The sequence below is a fragment of the Aplysia californica genome, unplaced genomic scaffold (genome assembly GCF_000002075.1).
Source record: "Aplysia californica isolate F4 #8 unplaced genomic scaffold, AplCal3.0 scaffold00677, whole genome shotgun sequence".
Lineage (NCBI taxonomy): Eukaryota > Metazoa > Mollusca > Gastropoda > Aplysiida > Aplysiidae > Aplysia > Aplysia californica.
Genome location: NW_004797947.1, coordinates 178,370 through 197,121, shown reverse-complemented (window position 1 = coordinate 197,121; position 18,752 = coordinate 178,370). Strand labels below are relative to the sequence as shown.

Sequence of the window (18,752 nt, the reverse complement as noted above, 5' to 3'; positions counted from 1 at the left end):
ATTTATATATGAATACCCCTGAAAAATCTTTTAAGCCAGCTTGACAGTATCCCTGGCTGATTAGTCATTTCTCCCGATCCTGATTTTTTTTTCCTCTTGAGATTCTGATTTTTAGATTTCATAGAGTGGCAGATCTGTGTGTGAATTATGTTTGTGTTTGTGTAAATGTGTGTGGTTGTTTGAAGGTGAAGTATAGATTGGGAAGTGATTATATGTGGTATATCCTTTTTTTTTTCAGATTGGCTTCACAGTCATTTTGTTCTCAAGGATTGAGGAAATGGAAAATGAGATGGCATACGAGCTACGGTTTTCAGACAAGAAATATGTGCACTCCTACTCTGTGCTTGGATAGTCTTTACTTTAACTTACGACTATATGACAAACATGCTCTTTCCAAGATCATACCAAGTTGTTTAGAGTCTCTAATTGAGATCTGTTTTAACATCTAAATGACCACCAATGAGAACATTTGTCTCCTGGCAGCTGTATCTTCAGGAACAGTGACGAGGAAACTCACTTTGAGGAAAAGTATACTTGTTGTTGGACTTTCTGCATTTTCTCCAAAAGTTTTAATAGAAGTTCATGCATTGTTTTATCATTTGCTAGTTACATGTACTCTAGAACTTAAACTGTCCCAAGAGCTGAAATGAGCCCGCTTTTTTTTTTAGAAAGCATAGTTGTCAGCCATGGTCCTGACCCATTTTGCCGACAACAACTGGATAGTTGGTCACCTAGGTTTTAAGCAAAGACAAAAAAAATGTGATTATTACGGAACAAAACTGATTGAAAATGTGTATATTAGTTTTTAAAAACTTACAAGTTTGGCTTTGTCATTTTCTTGTGTATGTATACTAGTTTAGGTGCATCTAAGTTAATGTTTAGAAATGCATGTAGGCTACTTTTTGGTGTAATTGATTTTTCAGTGGTTCAGGGGAGGTGGCAAAGATTTGATCTTGAAATGTCCTGAAGGAGAATGTTCTGTTTGTGCTTTAACCATGAAATAGATTGGATTGCGTGGCTGAAACATTATTTCAAACAGTGAAATTATTTGTAGGTGTATATAGTAAGAGATTTATATAACATAAATGTAATGTTAGGGGGCTCTCGTGGCCTAGAGGTTAAGGTGTTGGCCTCTCATTCAAAGGTCCCGGGTTAGAACCCGGGTAGCGACCAAATAATTTTCTTCTCCTTTCACCTCCTTTCCTGCTCTCTAGCAATGTTCTCTCGTCTGCTTTCGTCTCCTCTTTCTGCCCCCACCCCCTCACCTCCTTTGCCCCCTCCACTGGGCTCCTGACTCTTTCTGCAGCCTTTCTACTGCTACTCCTTGGTGGTCTAAATTCGATAAGAGTAGGCTTCGGCCACCACCCAGGGAAAATTCAAAATTTCCTACCAGCTGAAAATGTTAAGTGTGTCCTGCGCACTCATATGACCTTTTGCAGTTGTAAGCGCTGTAAAACACTTACCAGAGGAAAGCAAACAAATGTACCGGTAATTTTAAATTATAAAGTAAGCAAAGAATGAATACAGCTAGACTTAGTCAGGATCCGTATTATTTGTATTAACAGAGGAAATGTAATTTTAAGTATACAGGTATCAGCAGTAGGTGTTGATCATTCATATCAGCTTTGTAGATAATCATGCGATCATTCACCAATGTTCATTATTCTTTGTTTGTACATAGCGCTCTTCTTTTCATCGCCCCAGTACACACATACTATATTCTCTTCTGACTGAAACATTGAGTTGAGATGCCTCTGTATTAGGAATTTCTATGTTTTGGTTCTTCCATCATTCAGTTTTAACTAAAAGTAAAAGTGAGGTCAGAGAGAATTGGAAATTTTTAGTTTTAGAGTAGCAAAAATAGTTATGATGCAGCATTTCTTTGATCAGGCTTTGAAAAGTACAAAACATTCCACTCGCTACAATTACAATATTTTTTACTTGTATACACATGGTTGACATTTTAAATAAAGCATTCCTCGTTTTTTTATATGAATTTAACCAATGTAGCTTCTTTACAGAATAAATAATGTTTACGCCTTGTTCTGTTTGTTCGTGTATCAGTTTATACATTTTTAGGTAGAATTTTTTGTTTGTTTTGGGAACAAAAAGGGGTCATCGTATGTACCAGGAAAAGCATTTGTGAGTAGTTCTAAGAAAACCTGTTTGAAGATGCAGCATGTTGATTTTAGAATCGTTAAATATAAGCCAAGAACTTCTTTCACCCTTGAGTGGAGTTTTTTCAATCAGTGCAGGGTGTTTTTACGCCCCCACAGACACAATCTTGATCGTTTCGAAGGCGGGTTTCCGACCTTGCCTGTTAGGTCCAAGTGAGGCTGAGAGGAATACAAGATCCCTGCAGAAAGATCGAGATGCTTGATAAAAATTCTCCTCTCTCAGGAATTGACTTTGGGTTTTAATAGTTTTATGCATGTCTCAGCGAAACACCTTAACCGCTACATCTCAGATGACAGTTTGAGTGGAGTGAAGTATACATACGTATATATATGATTTTAATATATATAACATATACTTTATTGGACACAGTTTTGCCAGGAGTCAAATTCACCACAAAACCTATATTGTTTTCTAGTAGCAGCCTCATGTAAATGCCAGCAATATACGAGTCTTTCTTATTGAAACTGTCCCTACTGCACGACTTGCTGTGTCACGGAATGAGGGATTCCTAAGCCTTTTTATTCCTCATCATTGCTTTCAACTACATGTATTAATTTTGGGGGTTTTCTTTTTACTGGAAAATGTTTCATGCCCCATAGACCCAGTTTATATGATAAAATATTTATATTAAAAGGTAGGCTGCTTTGGCTTTGCCTGGTCAGCCAACCAGGGCGTAGTGGGACGTACAGCATCGAAGCAAATGGAGATATTTGATAAAAACTTTATTACTCTGAAATCAAATGAGCCTATATCAGGTTGTGCATCTCACGATCGGCTGCCCCACCCCTCTTTGCAAAGGACTGCACGCTTGGTGGGAGAGGCGGAGTAGAGTTGCATTGTTTTGTCATCGCGTTGTTGATCACTGTTGCGGTATATATACATTAATGCTTATCTTGCCAATTGTTAAATATTTTGAACATTTTGAAAAGGCACCGATCGACTGGTGCAGACTAAAAACCGCTCACAATGACCCGCGCAATCAAACTGTCTTGGTACCGGTAGGCTTATTAGCGATCGAACTCGAAAGCGTTGCTCATCGTGTTTCTCATTCTCAATCTGTCAATTTCTAATTCAAGTCAATGGGCATAGATCGTAGATCTAACCTATCTGATCTAGGACAATGGTCGAAAAGAAAGAAAAATCTGTTGCTTCCCTTGATTCTCTGACACAGCCGATGCCATAACACTCTTCATGTACCCCTCGTACGGATCCCTCGAACTACCGAGGCCGGTCCCGACAAGTTCGAGCTATACGTGTTATACTGTAAAACTGTGTAGGCCTGCTATATTTATTATATAGTCCACCACATGCTGATAGTGATACAATATCTTGTTTTAATTTTAACACCTAACAAAGCTCTTTGGCGAATGAGTGAAAATTGTTTTTAAACATGGGCTTTAAATTATTTCCAAGATGGCATATTATGTGTTTTGGGCTGCCCTTGTAGGTCTGGTATAAGTAAACATACGGAAGGCAGAGTTTGTTCTGTGTCTGTGAAACGAGTCTCTGGCTTATATATATATATATATATATATATATATATATGTCTGTCTGTCTCTGTCTCTCTCCTCTGTCTCTCTCTCTCTCTCTCTCTCTCTCTCTCTCTCTCTCTCTCTCTCTCTCTCTCTCTCTCTCTCTCTCTCTCTCTCTCTCTCTCTCTCTCGCTCGCTCGCTCGCTCGCTCTCCGTCTGTTTGAGTTTATATTTCGCTCTCTTTTACCCTTTGACTCACACGCAAGCCATCGTTGTCACTTTTGTTTTCTTGGTGGCGAGCAAACCTAGTAATCATACACAGACTCAACCCCCATCGCACAATCCCCACGCCCTGTGGTCTTGAAGGTGAAGCCGCAACAGACTGGAAAGCACATTGTTATAGTATCTCACAATGAGCATGGAAAGAAAGGATTAAATTACACACGTCTTCTGTCTGTACACGATGTGCCGATGAGTGTGAGGCAGTTCATGGAAATGGAAGATCACTGGATGCTCCTACTTCGATCAATCCTTACGTTCCCTCTGTTGTTCCCTCTTGAACATACTAAAGAGCAGACCAGGTCACAATCTTTCGACTCAATTGTGGCCTCAACAGACTCAAACACCACATGCACCCTAAATTAAAAGTGGGAGAGTCCACGATCTGTGAATGTGGACACGACCAAGAGGATGCCAACCATATCTTTCAGCACTGCACGCGCTACGCCACCCTGCGTACACACAGATGACGTGGCAGAATGTGACTCCTCTTGAGAGAAAGCTCTGTGGCAGTCTCTCAGATTTGAAACGGTGGATGGTTGGCGGGTGCTCTGGTGTGGTTTGTTTCTTCTTTCCTATGAAGCATCTATCATCCCTATCTCTCCTTCTTCTTTTTCGTGTTTGTTACTCTCTTGCAACACCTCTAATCTTCTGGCGCTCTATGCTGTTGCGAGCACCGTAAAAACCTCTACTAAAACTAAGATTTGAAGCAGACTGCACAGTTTGTGCACAACATCGGACTGACTGTCTATAGCTGCTGTTATCGAAAACAAGGAAGAAGAAGAAGAAGAAGTCCCCTCTTGCTCTTTTCCTGCGCTAGATATCGGTATATGATTATATAGGTATTAGTATTAAATTTTGTAACAGTATAATGTCGACGTGCTTCTCTTAAACTTTTTAAAATTAACCGAAGCAAATGGCTCAGACGATTGTAGTATGTCCAAACCATTGATAAATAAATAAAGATTTGAATTTAATTTTTACTATTCCAAACTTGATTACCATCCCCGACCACAAAACACAACTCCCACCACTCTCTCCTTAAAACCTAAGGTCGCTCTAAATTGTTGTTATAAAAGACGCGTGTGTGCGTGCACACACGGACACACACACACACACACACACACACACGCACACACACACACACACACACATTCATAGTGGGTGGTTGGTCGAGTGCTCTGGTGTGGTTTGCTTCTTATTCCTACTGTATTAAACATCTATCGTCTTTATCTCCCCTCCTTCTTTTTGTGTTTGTTACTCTCATGTAACACCTCTAATCTTCAGCACTATATGACTTAATTGTGCTGCAAGTGCCGTAAAACACTTACTAAAACACACACACACACACACACACACATACACACACACACACACACACACACACGTACACACAAACGCACTATTCAATAAATAGTCTATAGGCCTGTTGTAATTGTAACCTTTATCAACTTTATGTCGAGGACCGACGGCTATCATTTGCAACAACCTCTGTAGCTGCAATATAATGTAGAAAACTCGACTTCAATAAACTTTTAAAGTTGCTGTCGTGAGTGTGTGCGTGTGTGTGTATCACAGAATTCTACACTTAAGTGTAGAATTCTGTGGTGTGTATAAACAAAGATAGTACAAGTCTTGTACTATCTTTGGTATAAACCGAAGCTCGGAGTGTTGTGTACAATAAATTTAAGTATGTAAATGGAAATGTTCCTGGCCTGGCACTGCTTCCTCAACTTGCCAAGAGGGTTATTAAAAAAATATAAATCTATGTCAAGACAGACTACGCATCACGAAACAATACCAAAAGTGAAAGTGGTGTCGGTGACTGGGAAGGTGACAAGTGACCGGTCACATAGTCAGTGTTGTTGTTGTTGGCGGTTGTCAGAGCCTCTGTTGACATTGTCTTCAACTTCTGGCCTAATTGAAGTGAGTGATCAAGCACCGAATTGAGGATTGATAGAGTCTAGAATATAGACCACTAGATCTAGAGAAAATTTAGAATCTATAAATCTAGGCAATTATTATTTGTATCGAGAGCAAGATTTTTGTGAGATCTGAGTTCTAACTGGTTGTTGTTTGTTCATATCATCTGGAAAATCTAGATCTAGATCTAGATCTAGATCTAGAAATCTAGATCTAGATCTAGATCTAGATTATCTAGATCTAGATTATCTAGATCTAGATCTAGATATATCTAGATCTAGATTAGATCTAGATTCTAGACTGTAGATAGGCTAATCATGTCATTGTCATTGAGTCTGAGTAAGCTTAGTAATGAAGTATGATTATAAAATTGATTATTGTCGCTTATTATTACATCTACTTGTGTACCAAATTGGCAAAGTAGTTTTGCAATGGTAGGACAGCGTAGCCAAGGTATAGACACTTGGTTGTTCTGTTCCTACTACAGTGGAATCCTGTTATAACGAGAGGGAGGGGACCGAAGCAAAATGTCCGTTATAGCAGGATTCTCGCTATACGGGATCCAGTAATAAATTCAAGGGAAACTGTAAATTAGGCCTAATCTATGAGTTTGGTGTTCTGTTTTTCCTTTTGCTATCTCCCCTGATGATGATTTTGTTTCAACATGACCTCTAGGTCTTACTTGATCAAAAATCGAATCAGGTTTGGTTCTCTAGCGCTAGATCTAGCGATGTGGACTGACAGCTCAGCGTTGGCGATCAGAAAGAAAGGGCTCTGGGCTAACTCGCCCGCTGTGCCCCCCCTCCACCACCGTGTGACGTGTGGTGCATTCTGTCTGCTTGTGCACGTCACACATTCGCTCCATCCATCACATTGCTGTGACCTCTCCATCACCGCATCGGAGAAGTGAGAGGCATGGCAGGTCTTGATAATCTAAACTGGCCTATCACGCGATGCGTTCTGCTTGTCTGCGCATGCCACACCCTCTCTACTCAGTTGCTCCGGTCTTCATTGTTGACGCACATGGGCTCTCCTATTCTTTGTTTTGCAAGATCAGCAACAAGTTTCTCAACTGGCGAGGTCTAGCATTATATAATTGGCCTATGCCATGTGTGCACAGCAGCAGCAATATTTCGCTATAACCAAAGATAGTAAATAACAAGATGGGCCACTCAGCCAAAAAAGTGTCCGCAGGAAGTATGCTCTTTGCTTCAGATGGCGCTGCAGTCTGTTTTGAAGCTCTCTTTCGTTTTTCCAGAAGAAGAATAGGAATAGCACCTCCTTGCGTGCGCAGATCGACTGCTGTTCATCAGTAATTCGGGTTCGTTCAGTGCGGAGTTTTAGATTATTTATATTTTAATGACCTCTCGCCTTTCGTTCTAAAGTCAAATTAAACGAAGAAAACAATCACCCTTTCCCCCGGAAGAGGTTTTTTGTTAGCGTAACCATTTTAAAAAAGCGTTCTTCTGAAATTCATTCAAAAACTTGTTAGTTTCACTTTGATTTTTTAAAACTCAAGTAGGATAACTCTGTTCGCAAAAGGTGCGCTTTTGCGAAGAGGGCGCCACCGAATTTTGAGGACACTTTTTTAATTGGCTCAAAGAGAGAAGTGGCCCCTCTTGTTATGTAGACTCATTGCTATAACCGACTCGCAAGTGTTTCTGATAGCGCTATAGCAGTATTTTGTTTACAAAGGTAAAGAGGAGAAAAAAACAGGGATTTAGAATAGTGCCTTTATAACAGACTTTTCGTTTTTTCTGGACTCAGGAGGGCCAGTTTAGATAGTCATCTATATCTAGATCTCGTGACTGGATATTAAAGCTCACGTCTCGATTGTTATCATATTATAATAATCTCACAATTTTTTCATAAATGCTGGATTTAGGAACAAGGGTCAGAAGTCGGATTAATGGACTTCATGCTGGACTCGATTCAGAGTCCAAATAGATCTATACGCAAATTTTTGTTTAATCAGACTCGAGTCTGAATAGTCACTTCGGGGTTTTTTTGCTAATCGAAAGCCTGATCAGTAAACCCTACTTTTGTTTTAAAAAATCAGAAGGAAACTGACGAGTTTTTGAATAAAAGGCTGAAAATTAGATTTCAAATTTTAGAAGAATGCTAGATCTATTTTAAAATGGTTACGCTGACTAAAAGCCACTTTTTCTCGAAACTGTTGTGATAAAAAAGGTGTTTTGTCAGCCTATGGCATATTTGCCTAGAGGTGTTGCACAGAATATTTACTTTTTAATTATTATGACAACTTCATACTATGGGCCACTACTCACTACTAATTATAGCTCAGCTCTCGAAGAATCATTCATGTTCTGCAAGGTCTATTCCGGAAGATTTAGAAATTAGAGGAGATTTAAAGGTAAATTTTTACTTTCACTCTCGCACACAGATGCACTGCTTTGGGGGTCAAATTGCAGTACAGTGGAAACCTGATTAACTGGTATGGTGGGACCAGTGCAAAAGTCCTATTATATCAGATCCCTGTTAAATCAGAAATGCAAGGGAAGTAAGCTTTTGTGGACTAATTCTGCTGTATTTTTTCATGGGTAGTTTCCCTTGCCGGAAGAACCCACGAACAGAGATACATGACACATCAAGCGTGAGTGTAGCTAGGCTTAGGGCTAGATTCTAGATCTAAGTCTGCAGCACGCCACAGCCCTCTCTTGCTTCACCTGTTGCGTGTGCTTTCAGTGGCGTGGCTTGTGTGGGCTTGCTCCATCACTACGTTACTCTCTCTTTCTCTGTCTTTCTGTTGTCTGTCTGTCTCTCTCTCTCTCTCTCTCTCTGTCTTTCTGTTGTCTGTCTGTCTGTCTGTCTGTCTCTCTCTCTCTCTCTCTCTCTCTCTCTCTCTCTCTCTCTCTCTCTCTCTCTCTCTCTCTCTCTATCTCTCTCTTACTTTTTACACATTGTTAACAAGCCTTTGTCCCTGCTATAACCGATTGAGCTCCAATGAGGCCCTGTTATTGCCGATAACTTTTAATAGAGACAAAGAGTTGGAAAAAATGTGGATTTTAAAAATCCCTGTTATGGTTTCCACTGTATTTTTTTTTCTGCATATGACACCTAGAACCATTAAAACTGTCGCAAATCAAGAATTGTCAAGAAAATTTTAAACCTAACTGCAAATCATCAAATTATTGGTTAAAAACAAGGCATACCCCCTTAACACCCCTCCACCCCCATATTGGTCCAAAACACGGAAAATGTGATATTGTTCGATTATAAACAGTCAAATATTTCAAAAACTATTAATTTGCGACGTAAATGAAGTCGATGTCCGTGTTGTTCAGCATATTAATGGACAATGCTAAGTGTGTGGGATGGATTGGAAAGTAAAAGAATACCGAAGATTTGAAAACCCAAAACTTCAATGAACAATTAACTCTACTCGGACTCTGAAATAACATTGTAAAATAGTAACCCCTAACTGAACTGTTGTTTTGACCGGGTCTGGTTTCCTAATATATACAGTGAAACTCGAATTCAATGAGCTCAGACTCAACGAAAGGAGATGGATTCCCCGTTTTTTTTTCTTCTTTAAAATCAATAAAAATAACCCGGAGTCAACGTACACTTAACTCTTTATCTCCAAGGGCGGTAAACCCTCTATGCCAGAGCCCTTTCTTGGTGCTAAATCTAAAAATGACAAAAACGTCATTAAATGGGTCATTAAATCAAAACTAGCTGACCTATTTTGATAGTTCTTCGTGTAATGAATTAACTTCTGGTATAAGAGACCTTATTTGGGCAATTGCCGGAAAGTAATTTAATGTCGAAGTCGTCGTAAAAGAATGTGCCCGAGCCGCTGTCAGCAGCTCACTGGCTCGGTGGTTCCAACTTCGAACCGCTGGGAGCAGCTTGCCGGAGACAAAGAGTTAAATCAGCAAGCTCGTATTCAACGAAGTCGCTTACAGGGTGAACAGCCCCCCCCCCCACCGCAGACGTGGCTACTACGCTCATTTTTCTCCCACAACGAACTTAATCTATCCCCAGAAACCATCCATTGCACCTGCATCGACCGTGAACCATTATTATTCGCTTAGCCGATTGCATGCGACCAATCAGCGGCCTTCTTCCGTACCAACACACACGCTGTTGGCACGCGCATGTGTCTACTGTAGCGTGTGTCAGGGTTGGGGAGGGATGGGGCACCGGAGGTGGGGGTGTGGAATGTCGCAGATACAAATGCGTCTCAGTCTTCGGCAATCATGGTTTTCCATTCCTGATTCCTTTGCTCAGATGCTGTTAAAAAAGCTAAAGTACATTACCCTGATCTTTCCCCATCACCCATCTGTTTACTACTGTTTAGGCTCTTCAAGTAGGTTGCTCTGGGTCTGCTCCTGGCTTGTTTTCCTTCAGTTTTGCCAGTTAGAGCTAGATGTTCAAGGCCTTTCATGTCTATTTAAGTGTCCCAGAAACTGTATGTGACCCATTGCAAACCTGGATATAGTATATTACCAAAACCTGCCATATTTTTGAGCGTCATGACAATCACAGCAGGCTGTTTCGCTGTTCCTACAAGACACAGCTGCAACCCCCCCTCCTCCCCATGGTGACCTTGAATGTAGTGCACTTTCTCAAGCGGTTCAAAATGGGGAGTTATATTTGACTGTTACTCGGAACTGCCTTGTGTGGAAAGGGAGTTTTAACCATTTTTGTATTACTCAGCACCAAAAATTAGTTGCATCAGTTTACTCCCCTGCTTGTGTGTCCCCTTGGTCTAGCCTGTGTGGGAAGTCACCAAACTTTCCTCTGTAATTTTACCTCTAGAAAACCAGGTGACCCCACCTCCTTCTTGATCCAAGTACTGGCAATGGAAACAAAGTCATCTGAGTCTCAGGGTTGTAATAATATTATTGCTGGAAGTTAGAGACTCAACTCTGCAATGGGATGCCCGATAGTTTTTCTATGGGGCAACACAAAATTACACTTGCTGTGATACTGTGTCATAAGAGGTGACTAAAAATGCGACGGTCTGGTCTCGCGAAAAGAGCCAATTGGCGGAGGGCCAACTACCCGACCCTGTAAAAATTAAAAGTAAGAGAAACAAGCAAAAACATCTAATTTTTCGTTCTTGGGAGATAAAAGACCTTCTGCACCAGCAGGACCAATGAAGGACAGTGGATATAGCCAAAAGGACTGCCCATCCGAAACCTCCATTGAAAAAGTCTCTTTGGATTGCATCATGAAATGTTTGCACCATGTATGAAACAGGTTCAAGAGGTAACCCAAGGATACGGAAAGATGGGAAGTGTTTATTTGTGGCCTATACCCTGATCCAGAGTGAGAAAGGCAAAACGGTTGAAAGAGACTGCAGCACAAGAGGGATAAATAGGACACAATGAGACATAATGTTTTCCAAAATCTCATGTTTCATGATATTGTCATTACATAGTTCATAGCTTAGTGTTAGCTGAGACAATATGACACTTGTACAAGAATTTATAGTTGTGAATGTTGCCTAGGAAGTAAAAAATTGTGGCGTCGGTGGCCTAGTGGTTAGGCTCTCGGACTCCCAACCGTACGGTCGTGGGTTCGAATCCCGTCAGAGGCCCGACGTTGTGTCCTTGGGAAAGGCACTTTACATGAATTTTCCTCACTTCACCCAGGTGGGAATGGGTACCCGGCTATAGACAGCGAAAGATCTTGTCAGTTTGTTAGTGTTTGAGCGCTTAATCAGCTGCTTGCACTGTATGCTTGCCGAGAAGCTGAGAATTTTTCGGAGGGTTCTATGGCCTGCTGGGGTAATAATATAGTGTAAAGTGCATAGAGCCTGCTGTTGAGCGGGGATATACGCTATACAAATGCTATTTATTTATTATTATTATTTTCCTTGCTGTTTATGCTTTACAATATAACACAACTTGCATTCAATTGCTTTGTAGATGAAAAGAGTAATTTTTGTCTCAGTCACCTCACAACAGATGTGTATCTTTTTAAATGACAGCAAAAACAAGGTTGGCGACCCAGTTTTGACAACTGTTGAACTTCTCATTATCCATGGTCTGTAGAGGGGAAGAAATTACACAACCACAACCTTCTAGCTTGTTAGACAAAAGTGTATTGCTGAATTAAATGAAGAAAGATAACACACTTACAACAGTGAGCAATGACTCACTCCCCAGCAATACCAACCTTGTGGTTGGCTGGATGTCATTGTGTGTGTATAGATATGTGTACGTGTGTATCTGTGTGTGTGTGTGTGTGTGTAAGCCTGTGTGTATGCTGTCGCTACAAGTCAACCATTTACTTTGTAATTCCTTTCCTCTGACCAATGTTCGGAATAGTATCTTTTTTTTGTGACATAATTTCCCTGTCAAGTGACCATCTTTGTTGGGATTCTAGTTTGACTGTTGAAAGCAATCTTAACAACTGATTCATTAGAGTCTACATGTAATTTCTTCTTTACAAATGATGCTGTCCCACAAATGTGAAATTCTTTTTTTTATTTTGTTCTTTTCTTCAGATATGGCATGTCAGTTTACCAAGGCCCTGGCCAGACATTCTACGATACCGGTACTGTTCATCAGGCATTCCATCAGGAGTTTTTCATCATTTACCTCAAAATCTGCTGGATGTGTCAAAATTTCGTCTTCCCTTCCTAATCATATGACCTTCAGTTTTCAGAGGTCTTTTCATCTAAGAAATGCCTGCACTTGGCTACAAGTTAAATGGACAAGGGACAATCTGTTGAATTCTTTTCATTCCACCGGGGTGAAATTTTGTGCCATTACAGGTCCCAAATCCTTTGGAGTTCCTGTCTCTAGCTTTTTCAGAGAGTCAAGTACAAAACAAAGTAGCCTGACAGACACGAGCGCCGTCTCAGAGTCAGACCGGTGTTTGCTGTTTGATGGAAACGACCTGTTGGTGAACTCTGTATCTACAGTGGCTGCTGCACAAGCTTTAGCGGCTAAACAAAATGTGAAACTGACCTATATAAATAAAAACCCAGATGGCGTGCACTGTTTTAGACTTGAAGCTAATAGCAAGCTGAAGAAAAAGTCTTCCACTGGTGAAGCCAAGAACGTTTCGTCCACTCCAATAGGGAAAAGGAAAAAACCCGAAAAACAGGCTGCGAAAGAGTTCACGTTCAAAAGCTCTATAAAAGACCACGACTTGTCTGTAAAACTGAATAAAATCCACGCGCTCTTGACAAAGGGAAAGCAAGTTGTCATCTTTTTCAAATCGGAAAGCTCCTCAAACCCTTCAAAGGTAAGGACATTGTTGCTTTAGTAATGTATAGATGTAAGTACATGATTACTCTACATTCACATTGTTGACTTGTAGATGTGAATTCTGTCACAAACTCAACTGGAAACAGGCGACCATGGGGTAGCAGTAAGTTGTTTGGCAGTTACATGCGGAAGAACATGGGATCCGGTTTGGAGTGGGGACACTTTTTTATACTGTATAACACGGATAGGTCGAACACTGAAGACTTGAAATCATGCATCCTTCGAACTGTGCCTGTGGTCCTGGGTTTTTTTGGGGGTTTTTCTTTTCTTTATCTTTGTAAGATATCCCTCGAACTACGGATCCCTCGAACTACAGAGGCCTGTCCCGACAATTTCGAGCTATCTGTGTTATACTTTATAAGTATCTCCATAGACTGTCTACTTGGAGGTTAAATTATAGCTAAAGCAGACCTACTCCATAAAGACACTCATTTTTCATATACTTTTTTTAATAGCAACCTTTTGTGGGATGATAAGAGTAAGGATTTAACTGAACATGTGAAACATTTTTGTTTTTGCAGAGCCTAAAGAGACATAGAGTCTCTCAGCTGCTCTGATTTTTAAATTCTACTCAGTGTATCAGATGAGGAAGGCAGTGTGCAAGGGTAAAACAAAACTAAATGTGTCAGACGAGGAAGACAAAGTGCCATTATAAAACTAACTAATGAGCTGCCACTACTTGACGAATGAGCGACACTTCTATCACAAGTTCATGTTGATGTCCATTATTACAGACTTGGTAAATAGAGCAACCACTCATCTCAGTTATGATTCATGTATGGTCAGAGGCTCATTCTATTATGGGAGGGGCTCATGGATTATGGCAGTTTGCATGCTCCCTTCTTAACAGCTGAACATTTTTTAACTGACTGACTGGTCAACTTGGATAAACAGTGGGAGGGCCCAATAACCTTGCCTCCGCATCATGTTGGTCAGCAATCAGTTCATAAGAGGCCGACAATATTGACCGGTAAACAGATTATGGCGGCTTGTCCACAACGTCATGCGCTGATATATAATTTACTGCAACATGTCGGGTGATGAGAGATTTGTGTGGCTGTTGGTTGATAAGAGAATAAAGTGGCTGTGACCACATTGTACAGTATCTTGATTTTCTTAATCAGTGCCATTATTTATAAGAAAAACACACCAGGTAAGTTGGGAAATGGTTATTTCTACAGGTGGTTGTCTTATACAGGTGGCCGTTTGGTTCAACTGTATACAGTGGAATCCTGTTATAATGAGAGGGAGGGGACTGGTGTCAAATGTCCGTTATAGCAAGATTCTCATTATAAGGGACCCAGTAATAAATTCAAGGCAAATAGTAAAGTAGGCCTAATCTATGAGTCTGGTTTTCGGTTTATTTCTTTTTGTAATCTCCCCTGATGATGGTTTGGTTCAACATGACCTTTAAGTCTTACTTGATCAAAAGTCGAATCAGGTTTCTTTCTCAAACGCTAGCGATATTGACAGCTCGGCATTGGCGATCAGAAAGACAGTTCTCTAGGCTATCTCGCCCGCTGTGTTGTCCCCCACCCCACCACACCCTGTGGTGCGTTCCGTCTGCTTGCGCACAAAGGAAACATACCACACCCCGCCCACGTCGAACATTCACTCCGTCCATCACAGTACAGCACTATGACCTCTCCATCCCCGCATCGGTGAAGTGAGAGGCGTGGTAGACCTAGATAATCTAGATTAGGCTGGCCTATCACATGATGCGTTCTGCTTGTCTGTGCATGCCACACTCTCCCCACTCATTCAATCAGGCCTTCATTGTTGGCACTCGTGGGCTCTCCCATTCTTTGTTTCGCTAGATCACCAACAAGTTTCTCAACTGGCGAGGTTTTACATTAATAAATGGCCTGTGCGCTGTGCACAGCAGCAGCTATCTTCCAGTATAACCGACTCCCGTGATTGTCCGATTGCGCTATAGGATATTTTATTTACAAAGATAAAGAAGGGGGAAAAACGGGGTTTTAGAATAGTGTCTTAATAACAGATTTCTCGCTGTTTCAGGACTCGTTATAAGTGGATTCCACTGTATAATATATCATAATATATGGTTTTTATATATATCTACTGAGCCCATGCCTTGCTTTTCTTGCTTCAAATGTTAATCAGCAACTATCAACGTTGCCTTACATGAGTATCTGTGGTGCAATGGTTTGGCTTTGCCAGGAATGCTAGACATGAGTTCAAGTTCCCCTAGGGAAGATGCATTTTATGTATTATCTTTGTCTTTATTCTGGGATATAGTATCATATAATGATATCTCATGCCACTTGGGTTGACTGTGACATTGACATTCAATGATATGGAGATTGGAAGTCATCATAAAAAGTGTAGGTCAAGGTCCCTATGGACACAATTAATTTTAGATAATTTAGGAAGCTGGTTTTATATTGTGTCGATGGGGATATGAAATGCATACATACCATGTTCGTATGATTTGACAACCAGTTGAACAATCAGTAACTCATTTCTTGTCTCACTGGCCCGTCCCTTAAGTTATCTTCCCTCCAGACGTGCATTTAAAATAATGGGAAATGTGGAACTGTCAGCCTGGAATCGAGTCTGGGTTGGGTTTGGTTTGGGTTTTTTTTTCGTTTATGGAAATGCAAACAAGTGTCTTTCTTCATGCATCTGATTGCTATCGATGATACATGGCATGAGTTGATTTTTTAAACTTGTGTCTTGAACTAACAGATGCTTAAGATATAATTTTATCTTGAAATAGTGTCTGAAACTTGTCAATGCTCTTTACAAAAATGTGCTGTCCAATCAACCGCAAAAACAGTGTAGCGAAGGTGTGATGTGTCACATAAACTATGATGATAAACTGTGGGCTTATTTTTACTCAGTCTGATTCCTTTTTAGAAGTTCTGGTATTTCTTTTGATATAATGGTTATAAAAATCTTTAAAAGATTAACAACCTCAAAATTCCAGTTTTTTTAAGATTAAAAAAAATTGCAAGGAGGACTATTGTAAAGAGATTTCTGTGGGTAGTTGGAGGATGTCACTGGTATGTCTTTTTTTCTTCTGTCGTTTTTGTTTGTTGTTTTTTTTCCCTCCTCATGAACGTTTTTCTGTTGATGTGCTTCTGTTTACTCAAACTAAATGCAGGCTCCTCTGCTATTTATTTGTTTTACTTTTTGTGAAATGATTGGTTCATGCCACTTCCTGAATATTTTGCTGTGTACCTTTTACTTTTATGCGTACATGTATTATGTTTGATCATTATATAAAGAGCTGTATATACAATATGTGTAACTCTGTCGTACCATAATTCTATTTCAGGATTTCAAAAGCGCAGCATCAGACTTCAGCAAAAAGCTGTCTGCTGATCTAAAAGAAGTTGGCAATGTTCATCAAGACTTCAGCAATGACAGCGCTTCTCGATTTACCCTTACATCAGTGAAGAAAGAGGACACCAAAGGATGAACTTCAGTCCCTATCCTGACGATGATGCATGTATACGATGCTGTTAATGACAGGTTGAAAATCTGCTGGCTTGATTCCATAGTTGCTGCAGCCTTATATTGAACATTTTTTCAAATGAATGGTTATGTTTTGGACTGCTTTCTCTACAGTTTGAATCAAAGTTTTAACATCAAAGGGCTCTTTTTCAAACTTTAAGAGATTGTCATTGTTAGCAGGTAGTTGGTTGGAGCACAAGGGTGCCACCGGTCAGTCCTACTTTTTTTCTTTCATGCCCTTTGTTGTTTCTGTCTGTCTTAGTTGCCATTGTCAGTGAGTTGTGGAGAACGAAAATAAGATAAGCATAACTAAATAATTGTGTCATGTTGGTGTGGTAGACTTGTCTAATTTTCATTGTCTACTGTTCACTGACAAACTGTTGGCCAACTCTTTTGTCGTAGTGCTGTGCTCAGCTTACTCCAACTCTTTCTCTATACACTAAATACAGTGGAAACCATATATATAACAGGCCCGGTAATAACAGGGATCCGGTAATAACAGAGATTTTTAAAATCCCCGTTATTTCCTTCTCTTTCTATCTATTAAAAGTTATCGGCAATAACAGGGCCTCATCGGAGCCCAATCAGTTATAGCAGGGACAAAGGCTCGTTAACAATGTGTGAAAAGTAAGAGAGAGAGAGTAACGCAGTGGTGGAGGAAGCCCACGCAAGCCATACCAATGCAAGCACACGCGGCGTGTGAAGCGAGAGAGGGCTGTGGTGTGCTGCAGACCTCGATCTTGCCCGAAACCTAGCAACACACTCGCGTAATGCGTCACCAACGATGTCAAGCGCAAGAGAAAATGCCTTTCAATTGAGAAAAAATATGAAATAGTCCAGGCTGTTGACAAAAAGCAAGCTCCACTTGCAGAGATGTATCGTCAGTTCGACATTCCACAAGGGTCGATTCTCATCATTATCAAGGATAGAGAGAAGATAGTGGCAGCATATTCCAATGGAAAGTTTGCTCTGGATCGAAAGAAGATGAGACTACCCGATGCAGATGCTGTGGACCAAGCTCTTCTGATGTGGTTTAAGGAGGCGCCAAAACCCCTGTTCGTGGGTACTTGTGGCAAGGGAAACTACCCATGAATAAGTACAGCTGGATTATTCCACAAATGCTTAACTTCCTTGCATTTCTGATTTAACAGTCAGGGATCGGATATAACAGGACATTTTCTCTACTCCCACCATCCCTGTTATATCAGGTTTCCACTGTAACCATTATTGTCTTTATGTGATTCTCTTCACTGGACAAACAGACAAATTGTTGTTATTAGAGCTTCATAAATTGTAATATGAAGTTTTTTCTCTAAACACTGGGCCTACATTGTGTACTCCTGGTGTTACTTTGGGCTAAGGGCAATATTTGTCTTTGTGCTGTTAGATATCAAGTACGTATTCTAGTTCTCGAGGTGAGTTAGGAAGCCCTTGACAATTTATAATATTTGTTGAGTATTATTTATACTTCACCTCTTTGAGTTTGAGCCCTACTGGACCTGTGCTGTCGTCCTGAGTTCCTTTGTGTCAACTCTAGTAAGATTTAGATATGCACCAATGTACAAAGAGATTTTCGAGATATATGCTGTCAGGCTCATCTGATTTTAAATGGCTTAGTCTAACAGTGGGTGCACATTTAAAAGCATGATAAGCTCTCTATTAGAACTGTTACATTCTGATATATATGTTACTTGGTAAATAAAAATGCATCAAATATATGATTATGAATAGGTCAGTCAGGCACAGATAAAACAGAACGGGAAAACTCGAAATCACGGAGAGCTCATACAATTTGCTATTCCCCAATCTCTTTAATTTTTTGTTATCAGTTAAGTGGGATTATAAAGATATGTTGAACACATTAATTTTGCCATACCATGCCATACATGAGATTGATGTGGTTTATGATTCAGATTCAGTATTAAACTGGAATGTGTGTATGCCATCAAATATATGTGAATTTCTTTCTTTGATCATGATGCATATTTCCCCATGGGTGGTTGGAGGGTGTCCTACTTCTTTTTTCCTGGGGTTTTTTTTGTCTTGCTTCTTCATGTATACAGTGGAGTCCACTTATAACGAGTCCGGAAAAAACGAGAAATCTGGTATTAAGACACTATTCTAAAACCCCGTTTTTTTCTCCTCTTTACCTTTGTAAATAAAATACTGC

The 18,752-nt window shown here is 40.3% G+C and overlaps 2 protein-coding genes across 3 annotated transcripts in view; both read left to right on the top strand.

The window, feature by feature from the left end:
* Nucleotides 1-996, top strand: part of LOC101846247 — a 30,912-nt gene extending 29,916 nt beyond the window's left edge. For both annotated transcript variants that reach the window (XM_035972397.1, XM_005108308.3), the window contains exon 6: nt 239-996. In XM_035972397.1, the coding sequence (XP_035828290.1) occupies nt 239-352 (114 nt within the window). In that variant the 3' untranslated portion in view covers nt 353-996. The remainder of the gene's footprint in view (nt 1-238) is intronic.
* A 4,726-nt stretch (nt 997-5,722) lies between these two features.
* LOC101846031 lies at nt 5,723-17,098 on the top strand. The gene is made up of 3 exons (XM_005108307.3): nt 5,723-5,855; nt 12,334-13,079; nt 16,404-17,098. The coding sequence occupies exons 2-3, from the start codon at nt 12,336-12,338 to the stop codon at nt 16,545-16,547; spliced, it is 888 nt and encodes a 295-aa protein (XP_005108364.1). The 5' UTR covers nt 5,723-5,855; nt 12,334-12,335; the 3' UTR covers nt 16,548-17,098.
* Nucleotides 17,099-18,752: the final 1,654 nt, after the last annotated feature.